The sequence below is a fragment of the Bombus fervidus genome, chromosome 19 (genome assembly GCF_041682495.2).
Source record: "Bombus fervidus isolate BK054 chromosome 19, iyBomFerv1, whole genome shotgun sequence".
Lineage (NCBI taxonomy): Eukaryota > Metazoa > Arthropoda > Insecta > Hymenoptera > Apidae > Bombus > Bombus fervidus.
This window is the reverse complement of record NC_091535.2, coordinates 3,941,594-3,960,355: the sequence shown is the minus strand read 5'-3', so window position 1 is coordinate 3,960,355 and position 18,762 is coordinate 3,941,594. Positions and strand designations below refer to the sequence as shown.

The window sequence follows — 18,762 nt, the reverse complement described above, 5'->3', positions numbered from 1 at the left end:
TTTGTCTTTTTGTCAAATATTAAGAAGCAAATACGTGTAATTTTCCATTATTATAATATTAAGTGCTTAATGTTAATTTTGTTTTTATTGTTTACTCATTTTTTGTTATTCGTATTCCGAATAAATTTTGGTTGCTAATCATATCAACCTCATAAACTTCCAACTGACAAGCAGAAACACTGGCGTGGCAATCAGCTGATGATGGCATGGGCTGGGAGTGTAGGTGGGAAAAGGCACCCTTGGTGGACCTAGCGAGGTCTTCGAAAAATTGCGCACGATGTAATATCGTGATAGCCCGAGATAAATGGGTCTTCGAGACACTCGAACCTGGATAGGAACGGTTTCATATATTCGTACAGGACCGATTTTGTCGGCCACGTTAGCTTGCCAGTCGAAATAGTTTCGTATTAATGCATTAAAGCAGATGTCTTTGGATTGATTTAGCTCACCAGTGAGTTCCCGGTTTTAAGCTGGAAATCCATTAACAAGCTAAGCCAATCGAAAGGCATTTGCTTCGATGCATTTATATGGAACTGTTTGCATTCGGAAACTAAACTGATGCAGTTATTGAAAAATCGATCCTGTAAAAATGTATGGAACTATTTCCATCGAAGCCAAGTTCAAGTGTCTCGTGACCCATTTAACTCGAACTAGTATGAGATTTCTTTCTGATCAATTTTTCGAAGACTTAGCAAAAGCCCAGCAGGTAATCTTTTTGTCTCCGCACCCCTAGTCCATCCTACCATCGGCTGATCGTCACGCTACTGTCTCGGCTTGCCAATTGTCTTTGTTTATAAACTTGTTACGATTAGTAACCCAAATTTATTCGAATGATGAATAATAACGAAGAATAAGCAATAAATACACAATTAACGTTAAATACTTAATACCATAATGATAAAAAGATATAAATATTTGGTTGTTAATATTTTTATGATTTTATTTATGTTTTTCAATACTTCTGAAACATTTTCTTGTTTTTTATTCAACCATCTGAAAAATAGCTTATATTTATTTAATCAATATTCTAATTAACAGAAAAAAGCCAATTTAATGAATAATAAATAACAACAGATAACAAGTTTTAATCGTAAATAGCGCATAATGTATATAATTATGTATATAACTATTTGTTGCCACTACTACAATGGGCCATGTGTGGCGGACCCGATGAATCTGGGCGGACTATGCGTATCATAAATTTGGAGCAAGCGCTTCTCGGACTGTGTCTTTCAGAAGATTCGTTTTTTTTTACGACTATGCAGTCTTCACCTGCCCTCGCAAACGAAAGGATACTTTCCGATATAAGAACGCTCCCGATCAGCTATACTTTGTAGCACCTTGTACAACCGGTGACATATCTTTTGCAACAGATATATACAAAAGATCTGTATTAAGAACTGTGACAATTTTGCGTGGCGCGGCTTGGGCTGACTGAGTTTGGATTGGTTTAGATCAGTGGATCGTCAGCTTTAAGCTACCTTAGACAAGGAAGATGTCTTAGACATCGATAGGAAAGGTCATGTTGGAAATCCTATTAATAAATAGGATAAATAGGATAAATAGGATTAGAATAGGATTAGAATAGGTTGGAGCGACCGTTCGCGAGAAAGGCAGTGGTAGATTTCTGGTGGCAAGCAGAAGGAGTTGCTGCATGTTAATGCAATATTTTATTTGTTTATTTTAGAATAATTCTGTTGACAATTAATTTTTTTTTAAATCTAATTTTCATTATATTCGATCCACCTCTTTTGCCAACATATTACAAAAATATTAGTTCCGCATACAAAAATTGTCGAATGAGCAGAAAAAGAAAAAGCTCAGGTACAGATCGGAAGAAAATTAGGGATAAGGTCGGACATGAATAATTAGTTGATGAAATTATTATATTATTGCGTTTGCTATACTTTTCTATCTTTACATTTGGGTTTTAAACAAAATAAAACGAATTAGTCTCCATTTGAAACGATAGAAGCGAGTCACGACAAATATAATAGAATACACGGTGCCTTGATTTATGATGTGATTCTACATGAAAAAATAGGTCACCAACGTACAATACAATTTTTTTCATACGAAACTTTATTTTTAAGAAATCTAACTCTATCACATGTAAATGTAAGCAAATTGCTGTAATCTAATATTAGTAGTTATGCTTTTATTTGTTATACTAAATCATACAGAACATGAAACTGGATGGATATTCATGCGCCATAAGTTTTACTACTTTAGGAATTGTTGAAAATGTTTCTCATTTTGTTGAATACACATTGCTCTTCGCATTTTCTATGAAAAGTATTGTATTCTGCATAATTTATTTGTTGTACAATTTTTGCATAATTTATGAATGTTAAACGTTGTGAAATGTTATAAAAATTGCTGTCCTGTTTGATTGTGTGTTTTCAAATACCATAAACACAAGTCAAGCCGTTAGTCCACATACACTGATGAGAAAAATATTTAATGTCAATTTTTTTAAGGCAAAGCCTCTTATGAAGTAATTTTATTTTATATTTTCGACTTCATATAGAATTTCTATAGAATCACATAGTCTGTGCAATATGTACAACCATACTTCTTCAGTATCTTAAATATGTATGTCGCACTAACACTAAGACTATTGATCTTCTATTGTATATCTAAATATTAGGTTGCCCGAAAAGTTTCTTTCGTTTTATAAGGAAATAATAGACGCACAATATTTTTTGTTTTATATTAGTTTATTGAATTATGCACGAACATAATAATAGAGATAGAACGAAATGGATCATATCTAATTCAATAAAATAATATAAAACAGAAATTGTTGTTCACCTATTATCAGCTTATGAAACGAAAGAAACTTTTCGGACAACCTAATATATCATACACAATGAATTAGGATTAAAGCGATATAACGAAAATAAATAAGTACACCTATCCCTCAATTTACGTGGGATATCTGTTCCATGTGAATTCATTTTACATGAATGAAAATCGCATAAATAAAATCTGTCACCACAAAAGAAAAAATATGTACATATATGATCACTAGCACAATGTGATCTACTTTTATCCTTATCTTATACAGCACTGACTTTCAGTATATCGCCGAATAAGTTACTATATACGTTCGTTAGTTTTAAAACTTCTAGGAAAATATATTTTCTGGCCGCGTAAATTAAGATCGCGTATAAAAACTATCGTGTAAATTGTGTTACAATTTACCGCGTAAGAATAGTGCCGCGTAAATGGAGGGATGGGTGTATATAAGTCTGGTACCGATCATTGTGATTGCTTTGGTAGTCCTACTATTAAAATCAGATGTAGTAAAAACTCGGAATACTTTCAAAATGACCTGATATTACGCAAGAACAGAGAAAAAAATATTCTCCGGCCGTCGCGATCAATATTTACTATCTACAATTTATTTTTTCTCTATGTCGAATCAAGGGAACCAGTTGTGACTGATCGATCAGTTGTAACGCGTTTATGATTCATTCGAGAATGAGAATCTAAATATAGTCTTCGACGAGAAAATAGGCCAAAGCTCGTGGAACGTTTCTTCGGACGCGTCCAGCTTTACGCCACGACGCGCCGCAACCACCATCTCGATTTTAGTTATTTCCGTCAAATTGCGACACCGACTGTTATACTCACCGAGTAGTCGCCGAACCTTCTCGAGACCTTCACCCTTTTCAACTCACTATGTTGCCGTACCAGCGTCGAATTCCGGTTTTACATAGACAGGCACCGAAATAGATGGCCGAAATAAATATTTCCTAGATCGATACGTGAAATTCGGCACTACCCTGTGTCCTTCCGCCGAGGACACGGGGTGCATATAAAGGTATCCTCTACGTAAAAGGAAAAAAAAAGGGAAGAAGTCGATATGTGGAACAGATTAGTTACCTGATCCGTGGTTAATGTTTAAGATTGTGAACATTTTTGAATGTTACTGTATTGTATTGCAAGGAAAGGCAAGTTGTAATAAAACAGTGAAATAAACTTATAATTGCAATTGTAACATTAAATATACAATTCCATATTCTTATGAATGGAAATAAAGAACTGTTCCCTAAATAAAAATTTCTTCGAACTAAATATTATAACATTTTACATTGGACATTTTATATATTTTTTTATATTATTTGTATGCATTCTATATATTTGTGCACTTTTAAATTTTCCATAAATATATAAAATTTATTTATTATAAATAAATGGCTAAATTGATAAAATTATCTCAAAGAAAAGAAAAAATACGCTTTGTGATTCAAAATGTCATGCTTCTTTTCCTCGTTGTAGCAAACAATTGTTTGATTGCAGTTGTTTGTACAAATTTATTTTTCTGTAAATATAGAACTAAACAAATAAAACTTGATAGAGATTTATTTAAAACAATAAAAATCTTGTTTATCGCTGAAATGAAAGAAAGATTAAAACCAAACCAAATATTTTTGATACTTGCAACATATAAAACTATATCAATTATCTAAATTTGGTGTGAAAAGAGCACAACGTGACTTACCAAATTCACTGAACAAGCAAAAAAAGTTTAGTTTTTTCTAGTTTTTCTAAACGATATTAATTTTTACTACCTGCTATATGTACATAAATGTTTATGGCACTGACTATTCCTTACCGTGATACGGTCATTAATAACCTCGTAATTAATAGCTATTACTTAATTAATAATTAATAACTTGTAATTTAAGAAAAGAGATTGTTGCAGAATTAATTTAATGGTGTGTCTGTTGTATATTACGTCTCAAATATTCTCGAAAAAAACTAGATTGGTGCGAGCTTTTGTTGGCCAAAGTGCAATTTATCTAAATTTCACGTTTCGTCCGTAACCAAGATTTATGTAGCAATTAATTTTAACTTATTTGTCCGGGGTTATAAGAATCAAATGCATTTTATATATGTTTGTTATGAATAAAATGACTTAATTCGTTTGTATATGTATAGATGTATGAGGTGAAGTTTCTTAATGACAAGTTTAAAATTTATTTTCGCAACTGAACTTTAGAATTCTTGTTATCAATATTAACAGTACTTCATATAATTCTTTCTTGTACATACCGGCTTTTTATGATTTCAATTTAGATACCATTATTCTGGATTGAAATTGGAATTATTAAAATATGCAGCGCGTCCGTAAATTATGTACAAATTTTTTAAATAAACTGTGATTTAAACAAATGGTTTAAAAGAAGTCAGGTACGAAAAAGGATTATTTTAAGCTTTCTTCCTGACACAATTTTTCTTGTTTTTATCGTTTTGCACAATTATATTTGGAAATAGAAGATAGAAAGTTCGAAAAAGAAATAAGAAAAAAGAGAAAAATAATGTACGTTTTCACAAATGTAGCATTTAGATGTAAAATTTGTCACTTTAATATTGGGACACTCTTTAAAATAGGATACCTTTTTTAAAACTAGGCTAAATGACGAGTTTCTCGAGAAGGTAAGAGAAAGTTGTAAGGAAACCTTTGAAAAAATTGCAATTGATCGGAATCGTGTAAATAGATATCGTGTATTTACACGAAATCGTGTAAATATCGTGTAATAGTAAAGATTATTTCTTACAACTTTTTTATCTGAGCCGCTAATGAAAATTTGAACAATACGTTTTGTAGATTCATATCAGTTATATATATATGCTAAAAATTTCGTCGAAATCGGTTAATGCAGAAACAAATAATAGGTATGGAAAGATGTAAGAATCTTTAGATTTATTATTTTTACTCGGAAGACGTGAAAAACTGCAATTATCGTCATTTTTAACCGTTTGTAGCTCATAGCAACTTTGACCGACTTCGATCAAATTTTAAGCATGTACATAATTGACATAAATCCACAGAATGTTTTTTACCCGTCGCCTAGTAAATTAATCCTTTTAACTTCCCCCTAAAAAACTCAAGTCAAGTGTCCGAATATTAATGTGACCGACTGTTTGTACATATGAAGCTTCAGGTCATAAATATTTAGGTTCATCTTTCATGTTTTATCACAACATATTTATTTATTTTACTTTTAATCGTTTGAAATAACTATTTGTCTTCCTTTCTCGCTTTATAACATGGTTATATAGCATGGCTTATATTCATTCATTAACATAGCAACAATAGTGGAATATTTATAATAAATATCAGTATATAAAACATATTAATATGACATTTATAAATATCATAAAATATTAAGAATTTTATCTCTTATTTATAATACTTCAGGATTGAGTTTTTCTTAAACTATGTATAATATTTTTCCTTCATTAATTCGATTATTAATAGTATAAATATACTGTTTTTGTAAAGAAAATATAATACACTAAGATTTCACTGTTTTATTGAAAACAAATACATCTATTGCTTCATTAATTAATAACTTGTTAAAGTATAATGTTATATGTACACAATATCGAACATAAATTAATTAGAAGTTAAAATTTCAGGATAAAGCACTATTAGTTTTAGTGTTTTATCGCGACACAGAAAATGTAGATTCAGACTTTCTGGAAGCTTATCTTACTCGATCACTGTTAAAAATAAAGAACTATTCGAGTCTAGTAACTATGAGATCACTTTTAACTTTTCTAGGCCGGCAAGGAGAAGAATAAATATTCCATGAATAATTTCTAATTCTTTTAAAAATCAATCAATGGCACTTTACGTTATTAAATTGTAGTAATATGTTTTATTTTTTACTTATTTTATTTTTTGGGCCGCTTTGGCATGCTTTTTTTTTTAAGGATGTGGTTATGATTTTGACACAAGGCAAAGTGATAATGAGACCGATCTTCTGCACGAGATTGACAATGCTTTGAAATTCGGCAAGGGATTTCTGTTTGGGAAAGGTGCGTTTCATTATTTTGCTTAGTTAATTACAGCATGCGTTTTACTGAAAAATTGATGAAAAATATAAAAAGATATTATGGGAAGATAACATAGATAGTAAATTAGTTTTTACAATACTTAGTTATTTTATAAATATGTATTTTAGTTTTTGATTTCAGGTATGCATACAACTTATTTAAAAATTTAATGAAATACCTAATCTGACATCTTGTATTTATTATAATTTGTACATCTTCTAATTAACTATTTTTTTCCATTCAATTATTCATTCTTTTATCAAAGTTAAAGGAACTTGGTTCTCCATAATGAATTTCTTTCGTTCTTTCATTTGAATTTCTGAAACACCTATCTGTTCCAGTAATGAATAACACCTATTTACTAATTTTTACAATAATACACAAGGAATGGAAATTAACTATTTTTTCAAGGTACATTTTCAAGAATATATGATATAAGGTGATTAGTGATATAAAAAAATCAGTACAATTTTGGGAAAATACTACAGTTTTTATGTAATCTACACAAAGCTACCAGAAACAATTTAATGTTTAAATAATAGAATAATGAGAAAGTTTACAAATAATTATAAAAGTAAATAAAATAATAAAATGTTAACAAAACCAATAAATTAATGCGAGGGTAACAAAATCAACCTGGGAAATGTAAAATTTTTACGAATGTTACTTTAATTTACACCCGTGTAATTGAATAGAGTTCAACGTTTTTTGTGAAACTGTACTCAAAGATATAATTAACGCATTCCGTGCTATGTAGGCCAACAGTGATCTACACTATTTAGTACGAGCACGTACAATAAATAAAAGATTATGTTATTTGTCATCAGCAAATTATAGATGTTTATGCAGATTCATTATTTTATGAACACAAGAAAATGAAATTATATTATATTAAATATAAATTATTATATTTTAAATATTATATATTTTGAATATTTTACTATGGATATTTTGTATATTCTTATATATTCTATACGTTTTGTGTATTTTCGTACATTTAAACTTTAAACATAGATGCATAAACAACCGCAGCATGCTTATTGGTATTATTTACCGATTAGGAGGAATTGGAAGAAAAGCAAAACCAAAAAGTATCCAAGATAAAGAATTTTATATAATTGCAAATATTTTATAATTCAATGCTATACTATAAATTCTCACACAGTTTTAAGCTGGTAACGTAGATTTAAATTGAATAAGATTAATACAATTTCAGAACATCATCGAGTAAATTGGACGATAATATAATCAAATAGAATTATCATCTATCAAAACAATTTATCATTCATACAGAAACGATAGTAATTCCTTTTTATGATTCAAGAGTATTATGCTTCCAATTGGAACATAAAAAATATATTATACATCGTAAAATCTCTAAAAATAGATACTCCTAGTGTTCCAATTGCCACGATGTTTTGAGCATTTTCCGCAATTTGATACAAAATATTACGAACAAAAATTAGTTAGCACTTTGCAATGTTAAGAATCATTACGACATTTCTTTTTTAATAACAAAATCAAATTTATATTTATTCTTATAAATAGCTACAGTGCTCTGCTTTGCAGTATAGATGACATTGAAATAAATTTCATTAGATGACATTACAATAAGTTAAAGTGGAACCTTAATTATTCTAACTAATTATGTTAGATTAATTTATGATTTTTGAAAAATGAAAGAAAGTTTATTAATCGAATAACTCGTTTCCCTCTGAGGAAAGATCGTATTTTAAACTATTTTATAAATGGTAGTATTAGACAGAAAGAAAAACATTTTAATTTCCTAATTTCCCCATAATCGATATGGGAGTAATTAATCGTTCCATTAATCGGAGTTCTGATAATTGAGATTCGATTGTACTTTTTTCCTATAGCTTACTTACAAAGTGCCTCGCTTTATATATCTATATTATATGTTTCTATCGTAAGAAATCAACATTCGTTAATTTTTATCACATCAAACCTGTATAAAATACAAAACTTTACCTAAAAGGTAAACATTAATTTGATGTTTGGCATACGGTTCAGCTGCATTTATTCTCTGCGTTACTCCATGCTCACTGTTCGTTAAACCGAAGTTAAGAAAAGCAAAGTTCTACACACCGACCGTAGATACCGTGTAGAAGGTAAATAAAGAGGGAAAAAAGGATATATACAATTGCTGAAGAAAGTATTCGAATACTTATAGAGACCATTTGATGAATATATTATGTGTGTTATACGAAAAATTTTGCAATCTCATTAACCTATGAGTTTATTATTATTTATTATGTTAAACCTATAGACGAATGAGACTCCACTATCATAGCTATGTTGTAAAGTTTGAAATAAATCTGAAAGTGTACATAAAAGTTACAAGATATTTAGTGTAAACATGTATGTATTTCGCAAAAATCATGGAATCATGGTATTTAAACATTTATTATATTCGGTGGGTGATGTTTAAAAATTACTGTATGCTCTAAATGGCAGTTTATGCTTTATACCAATTTTTTACTAAATATAATTTGCAACGAATATCTTGTAACTTTCATATACATTTTCATATTAGTTTTAAAGTTTACTTATTATAGCACTGATGAAATTATTACAAAGTGTTTTTCATGTAACACACACAACATAAATAGATAAAATTTTTGAATTGTAAGGGTTGAAATACTTTTGCGAGCCAGTATACGCGTTGTAACATTTATGTTTGACCCGAGACCAAGGATCGTGGTTCGATACGAATTTTCGTGCGTTACGAGGAGCCACGTCACGCTACTATTTTGAATTACCGGCTTCTGCGTAGTCGAACGAGTCGAAGAGCGTGTGGTGATGATGGTGGTAGCGCGACAGCGGCGCGGCGCGGCGTTGCCATCAGGCATCGTGACGCTTCGCAGTCCGTGGTTATTCTTCGAAGTTCGTTCGTAATCGCGTTATCTGCTGCGAATTTTCGCCGATTAACCGGAACAACAAAGGGCATACAATGTTGGAAAAAAGTGAGTGTCTACATTATTAAAAAAATTTTGAGATCAATCGCTTAAAAATATGGTGTGTGTGGAAGAAGGACTTTTTGTCACGACGTCGCGTCGTCTTAAGGACTCGTTCAACAGGTTGTCCTGTGAACGCCGCTTTAAAATGGGGGATGCTTTAAAGTTCGAACGATCACTCGACGTTTCCGTTTCAGCGCGCTATACGGATTTCCGTCTTTATCTTTTAAAGTGACTATGTTTGTGTAGACACATGTGCTTCCAACAGTTCTGCATAATTTTTGCAAGGATACTGGTTTATTTATTGAATATTTCACCTCAAGATTAGTTGTATGATTCGTCAAATCTGTGAATATTTTGTTTTCGATGAAAATTAAAGCATTTGTTAATTTAATTCTGTTTGTAGAGATATACTTTCCATAATATTTGATAATTTCGTAAAAAAGTTAGTTTATTGATTGAAAATTATAACGAACGTTATAAGTGAAAAACAAGTATTAGTAAAATAATTTCTTTTAATGTTAACTTTCTTTTTCTTTTAATTCTTCCTATGATGCATTTTGTATTTTCGATGGAGATTAAGGTGATTTTGAAATTTGTACAAATACAAGTAGGTTTTTCAACAAGTTTTAGTAGTATTGTGGGAGAAATCACTTATTGTTTCGGAATTCTATTGGAAAGTATAATTGAAAATACTTGTAGATATAATGACGAATAAATACGTACTTGTAAATATGTACAATGTATTTATGTACGTGTTATCTATATCAATTCTATCTATTTGCTTATGTTTTTATATATTTCTTTTTTGTATATTAAATATTGTAGTATAAACACCGCCTTAAATATTAAGACTTTGATTAAGGATTTATTTAATTATACTATAAAATATCGTTAAATAATGTTTTAATCAAATATTGAAGTTTAAATATGATTATATAAATTCATTTATAGTTTAGATTCTTTATTTAGGAGACTTATATACATACATAATACATGAATATTTAATTTCATATAAATATTTTATTTAATATGTACAGGTGACCCACTATTGATGATACAACCTGAAGGAGGTGATTGTACATAAACAATCCGAAAATATGAAATAAATTGTTTTCATTTGAGATTTTATTTTCGAGAAAATCGACTTTGAATTTCCTCCGAATACGCATGCGCTTGACTATGTCGTAGTTGAACAGATCACCATATAAACCATATGCCGTAGGTTTAGGGGTAATAACAAGGCATGTAATTCTTAAAATTTACTTTATTAATGCAAAAATTGTTGAAAACGCTGGCTACCGTACTACATACACAGGTATGCTCCCCGAATTAAATTTGGTATGGTAACTCGGCCTCCGCCATCACCGGACCTGTCATCCCTTGATTTTTATCTATGGGATCATACTAAATGAAAAGTTTATTTCGAGGACAACACGAGTCCTTCATAATTAAAAATGAGGATCATTTTGGCGTTTGAAGAACTGAAAACGAAAAATACGTTAGAAACCGTGCACGAAAATGTAATTCGGAAGGCACATCTCTGTATGCAGTACAGTGGCCAGCATTTTCAACAATTTTTGCATTAATAAAGTGAATCTTAAGAATTACATGCGTTATTATTACCCATAAATCTATGGCATATGGTTTGTACCGTAATCCGTTTAAATGTTAATCCGACATAGTCAAGTGCATGCATATTCGGAGGAAATTCAAAGTCGATTTTCTCAAGAACAAAGCCTCAAATGAAAAAAAAATTTATTCCATATTTTCAACCTTGTTTTCTCATGTATAATTACTCTTTCTAGATTGTACAATTAATACTGGAACACCCTGTATAAATTCGATGTCCAGAGTAGAAATAATTCTGTAATAAAAGAAGCTCCAGTATAATTGATTTTTCAAACTAAATTCTTAAATTAAAGAAAGAAAATGACAATCGAAACGTATTTCTTCATCACTTACTAATAACGTTAATTTATGGCGCTAATCGCCATTCCCAATCGAAGCACCGGTTAAATTTTAAACTCTATAAAACGCAAGATCGTATTTGAGACAAACTCAACTCTCATTACTTTATCGAATAAGGATTTGTAAGAAGCGTCCGTAAATATTTACACGTTACATACATATATTACATTTATTATATAATACATTTCACGAATATGAACTCTTAACCGACACATTGAATTTATTAAGAACATCGAGAAGTGGGTGTTAAAACTGAAAAATTCGTGATACCTGATAGTGTTTAGCAAACACATAGAGGAAAATGTGCAGTAGAGCTTGTTGGTTGGCGGACCTCGATTACATAAAGGTGTCACGTTACCGCTTCGTAGATTGCACGAAATTGCAATATACGTGTGTTCAAGGCAGAAGACGCGTGCTATTTTCGTTTGTCAGGGACTGGCGTCTTCCGCTCCTGAGGTTCCTTCCGGTCGCGAAATTCAATTTGGACGACGATAATTAAGCTTTTACTTTTTACCAATCAATTGCTCCTGTTTATTCGATTTGAATACAGCGCTCTGCAAAAGTTTCTGTTTAGATAAATTTGTTTATTTCATATTCGAAAAATATTATTTTGAAAAACTTTTAATTAATATTATGCAACTATATGTATAACAATGTTTATTTGTTGTACGGTTTTCTTTTACTTTCAATGATCTTATATTCAATATTAACTTAAATTCTTCTAGATATTACTTTTAGATTATGTTGATAAAGTAAAAATCTATATAGCCGAAAATTTCAGCAATTAAGTAATTATCTAATATATCTCTAGCATATTCATTTTCAATCTGTGACGTATAAATATGGAAATTTACGATAAGCTTTATTTCAGCAAGAGAAAGATTTCATACCCTATTTATACAAAGGACTAAATATTTTTCAAAAAAAAAAAAAAAAAAAAAGGGAATTCATTGCTATTTTTTCTTTAAGTTAAATTAAAACATACTATTTAATATTAGATATAAGAATATTAATACTGTTTCACTATTTTACGTAGTTTCTAAATCAAGAGGACATAAATACACCTACTGAAATGGCAAAATAGTTAAGAATAAAAGTTTATGATAAATTTTACTTCTTAATTACATTAGGTAATAAAAAGTTTAAAAGTTTCTTTTATAGTGTAATGACAGTTAATTTTTTAATTATGTTCAATTAATGACTCGATATTAAGGGAACTCTAAAATGTAAAAAGCCATTGCATAGATATCGTACTTTGAGGAATATTTTATGTTCTACATGTGAACTTTTCCATCTTTGTACGTCCTGTTATCTCTTTTCCTTTTATTTTTGCTTCGAGCTTTCGAAGCTCATTAAGCTTGCTTCTATATTAATGACCTGCATCGTTCTTATAAAGAAGCAATTTAAGACCTGTTTAGTACGTTCCTTATCACGATTTAAGGTAACAAAATAGTGACTGCTTTCATTATAAGAGTGCATCTATTCTATACATGTATTATCCAATAAAACAAGTGAAAACAAACTGAAAAATATTTTTCAGTTATACAAAATATTTAAAATTTATAATCCATAATGAGATTATTTTAACACAAATACTTTCTATTATATAATATCTTAATGTAATAAAATTTAAGTATGAATTATGGACTAAATTATGAATTACGAATTATGAGCAGTAAATATCTTATGAACAGTAAATTTTTATCTAAATCTACCCATGTGTTTATGAATGATACAAGCCAAAACTTACATGTTTAAGATATTTGTTTAATTGTGAATATAAAGATTAAGGTCAATGTTATTTAAGCGCAGTCCCTATATTCTCTTAGTACTTACTCATACATTATGTGATTATATATGCGTACGGTTAGAAAGGAAATTAATTTTTTAAAGCCCATGACCGGAAGGGAGGAGAAAGTAAGTATATAATGCCTATGTATCTATTATTTTTAGAGTTTACTCGAGGAAAGTTTCTCTGTTTTTTGTTCGGAAACTCACGCTGTGCCTTCAAGAGAAGTAATGTCATACTTCCCGGGTCACATTATCAATGCGGATATCACCTTTAAATAGTGTATTTGAAATAGACAAAGTGATTGATGAGCATATATGTTAGAAAGCAGATACGTCTAAAGAGTTCCTCATCCATAAAATCAAATATTAAGATAAATAAATGATCAGGAAAATAGCAAATACCTCAAAATGTTCAAGTAATTAAAAAAAACGTAGTATTAAATTAAAAGTATAAATATTACGAAAATATATTTTGTTTAATAATTAAATAAAATAATACATCATAAAATGCGACGGTCACTTGAGTACTTATTTTGTAAATATTACGTTATTAGAAAATATTTTATAAGTTCTATAGGACGATGATAATTAGTAGACTGCGGATTTTTATGTATTTACAGGAAATTTGAAAATGCAATAATGAAGATGCAAAGATAAAAAAAATATAAAATATCCAAAGTATAGTACTTTCTTGGATAACATAATTTTTGATCGAGGTTCTATTTTCTTAATTATATTTTCAAAAATGTGAATGTACATAAACATCTGCAGTCAAATATTTAAGTACTTATAATTTGAGAAACGCAAACGCCAATCCGCTATATGCAAGAACAGTCTTGTGTTCAGTTTATTATACGTAAAACAGTCCAAAATTTTTTATAGATTTCGTTCATTTTGTCATTATTTATAATCAAAGAGTTTCGACAATTTTCGTATAAATGGAATACTTTTATGGTTCAGAATTTTCCAAATAAATTATTGCCAATTACCTTATCTATTTTTAGTAAACAACAAGTAAAATTATGAGTTTGGATCCTTAAAGTACTTATTGATATTTTCAGAGAACGTTATGTTCGCTCCTACGTTTAAAGCTTCTTCCGCAACACCAGGTAAAGTTGCAAACGAAACGTGTGAGACTAACAGAATGCTTTATATTATTACAAATTGTATATTAAAAAATAAATATGATGTCTAACAAATACGTTTGTATGTATTAGCATTGTAACTATTGCTACAAAGGTATAATTATATCACCACAGAATATGAAATTTTTCTGTGATTTAAAAGGTAATTTTGCAATAAATTTAAGATAGGATTTATAATATTTTTAAACGGAATTTTTTCACATAGTTTTCATATCAAAATATTCTGTAATATTATTGAATTTTTCATTTGTTACCTGACTCTAGGAGAACGTAAAGTCATTTTTTGAAAGTGGTTCTATTACTTAGTTACTATATATGATATTAATTTCTTAGAAATATTTTTTAATTCCATCCACAAAGATTTGGAGTCCAGATTATTTAATGAGAACATATCATAATTTATTGCATGTTTAAAATGTAGTAGATTTGAGATTTTACGAAAATATTTTGTATGATATTGTTGAATGGCGAATTCCCAAATTAAAAATTGGCTAATGTAACTTTAACTATTTACATATTCTGTATTTTTTGATATGCATGTTTGTAATTACTTGTCGATTATATGTGTTAAATATTGAAGCTTATCTGTTCACATGAAATGTTAGCAGGAATAAATATTTCTTTGATCTTCATAACCAATAATAATAATGCAATTGTCGTACAAAATTTAAATTATTTTTTGTAGACATATGGAGTATAAAAATAAAGTTGGATATATAGATGCATAGCATTACATATTTCATTAAGATGTGTTACACATCAAAGTATAAAGCAATAATCATGATTATTCATTTGTTCGTGATTTATTAATTAAATGATTCTTACGTTATGTACTGAAATTACTTTAAAGAAACTCAATATATACATAAAATGTAATAATATATAATTTATTTTTCTATTTAAATTCAAATAGGAACACTCTCTTTGCATATACCTATACACCACCATACATAGATATTAGATATTCCTTAGCAATCTGTATATATACAAAATATTTAGATTTTTATTACTAATAAATTATTAGTTAAGATAATGATCCTGGTGTACAGCAAAATCATGTGAAAGCTATCTGAAAAAGTGAAAGAGTTAGCAGAACGTGATAAATTAAAATCATACTTATCTATATTATAAACTATTGATGTAAATCTCGTTGAAAAAATTTGGAATAAATTAAATGGAAAACTCATTTCTTTATGGAATTTTTGACACACTTAGAACCAAAAAACAAAAAACATAATAGAAAATCTAATAATACGAGTATTATAATTGATTAAAGTAGCAATCCAGTGATGCAGGTGATATAGAGAAGAAAAAGTTATGTGTTATTTTATTACAAGTGATGAAATGTTTTACTAAAATATTGAATGTACCTATGGGTTTTGTATACTTTTAAGATTATAATGAAGTAATAATTCTTAAAGATATTAATAAGTTTTTAATGATGTATAATATTAGGTATCCCTAAAAGAAATCAATACGGTTTAATTTAGAAAAATCAAATCGCTATTAAACATTTCATTAAGTGTTTCATATGTTAAACATGTAACAAGATAAAATATTTACATACATATGAATTTATATGTACAACAAAAATATTCTTTAGTTTACTAAAATCGTTTTGCAATTAAATAAGGCGAAAACAAAATAGACAGTAAATAATTTATCCTTCTGATAATTTTTCCTAACACGTCCGTATAATATTGGTATGTATCTCTTGTTTGAATCTTTCTAGTACGTCTGTTGCATGTAGGCAAGCAAGTTACATTAATGCTCATTAACACCACTCAATTTCTGGCGTATAATTTTTAAATAATTCGAAATGAAAATTGCCATAGAACGTGATAAATTGTTCTAGAAAATCCCTACAGCATTATACTTTAATATAATATAATTTAATATAATGACCTCTCGGTCAATTATAATTAGACGTATCTTAATACCGACGCCCACGAATTTCTAATTTTATGAACGTTCCCACCAAATGAACTGCTGTTTATCTTACTGTCGCAATCGATGCTTGTAAAATCAAAATTGTTTTCCCAAATCTTATAGACTCCTTCGAGCGATGAATGAAAAGAACGAGACGACTTCGCCGTCTTCTTATCAAATTTTCGAATTTATTAAAGATTATACACTGCTCAAAATAATTAATTTTAGAATTCTCTGATAAGAACAGAATGAAATTTAAAACAATGAAGTTTTAAAAAGGCCAGTGAATCAGTTAATCTTCAGATCAAAAGTATCTTCCAGAATTATACTGATGCTTAATAAAATTAATAAATTACTTCTGAATTTTTGTTTATATTAGAAGTTCTGGTGAAAGCATATAGCAAAGAGATGAAACTGAAAGCTATATGAAAAATATAAATGCATGCAGTAAAAAGAAAACTTTATTGATCTACTTGACTAAAAATCATTCAAATCTCCAAATTTCCAAAAATACATCACTATAAGTTTATAAAATTTCTGCGAAAAACAATGGATTGTTCATTTTAATCGTCCATATTAGTCACTATGATCATGATTACATGATTATTCACAGGATCACTACATATTATTAAAGTAAAAATTTAGATATACTTTTGTGTAAGAATTATTGAGAAATTAAAAAATCTTTTCACGAAGTAGCGTATATATATGTTCAGACGATTTCTCACGGGTAAAGTAGTGATAAAGGAATATAGAAAAATATGAAAAGGTATATTTGTTCCACTTTTATATCAATAAATAGCTCCAACGATGTGATCAGATATTTGAAAAGATATAAATATTGGAAAAGATTTCTAACTTATAGGAGGTTTATGTCGACATATTGTACACCCGATTCGAAATTTTTTATCGTATTCTTTAATTGAATTACGTATGAAAAATCCTTTAGGCATATTTTATTTATGATCGTTATTTTAATAAGAAAAAATATATTTTTCTTATACATATTGATCTCGTTATTTTTTAAATTTGGAAGAATAAGATGTAGTAACATATTTCAAACCATAACAACAATTTAAATATACTAATTTCTGAAATTGAGATTAGATTTTGTAATCGTTTAAATCCGTTAAATTTTACTTTAAAATTACTGAAACTACAATATATACTTAAGAAATTAGTTTCTAAAACTTTAAATGTGTATAATAAAATATTCGCGCTTTTGTTAAATTCATAAACAATTAAAATAAATAAATCATTGAAGCCAATAACGTTATTGACAATTATACCTGGTCTTGATTGATATTGTTTATAAATATGAGTACAAGTAACGATAGTTAGTAGTTAGAGTAGGTAAATTGAGCTGTTGCGGCTAATTGAATGCGAACTCGATTTTCTCAAAAACACACCGAAGTATGAAAAACTGTTGTGCTATATTTTTGACTATCTTTTACACGAGGAATCGCCCCCTTTTCGGTTACTCTAATACGTAAACATTTTGTATATGAAAAATAATTAGATTGCAATTCATCCCTTAGTTTGGTTATTCTTCCTTGTGTTTTCAACTCTGAGAAATATATTTTCATAAGTATTTGTTTTATTCGTGTAATTAGATTTATCGATCGTTTAAATTACCATTATTGTGAAGTAATGTGTAATCGAAGACAAGAAAAACAAATACAAAAGTCGTGCCTTACGTCTTCCCCTGTATTTCATACGATAGATTTTATAAAATAAAAGTTAAAATATCTACTAAACTAATAGTTCTTTGAAATAAATAAGGATAATGATTTTTTATAGACAATATCAAGACTGATCTAGCGTATTAAAAATTAAATGATTCCATTTAAGAAAAGGTGTCATCTTTGTATGATTTGTACGTGTTCATCTGTAGAAAGAGTAATTGGATTTAATAGTTATGTCCTCCTCGATGCGACTCAATTCTTGTCTGAACATTTTTTTCATATAGCATATAGCTTACTAGTAATTCGCATTTATAGATTAAAATCGGACACCTTGTATATATATATATATATATATATATCACACACTTGGAAACGTCATAACTCAAAAAACGCGATTTCCGAATTGTCATT

General features: G+C 28.8%; 1 protein-coding gene across 1 annotated transcript in view; it reads left to right on the top strand.

The window, feature by feature from the left end:
• Positions 1–18,762, top strand: part of Cap (Cbl-associated protein) — a 491,821-nt gene that overhangs the window by 345,351 nt on the left and 127,708 nt on the right. The window contains exons 8-9 of the mRNA XM_072021537.1: positions 6,733–6,837; positions 14,654–14,701. Coding sequence (XP_071877638.1) covers positions 6,733–6,837; positions 14,654–14,701 — 153 coding nt within the window. The remainder of the gene's footprint in view (positions 1–6,732; positions 6,838–14,653; positions 14,702–18,762) is intronic.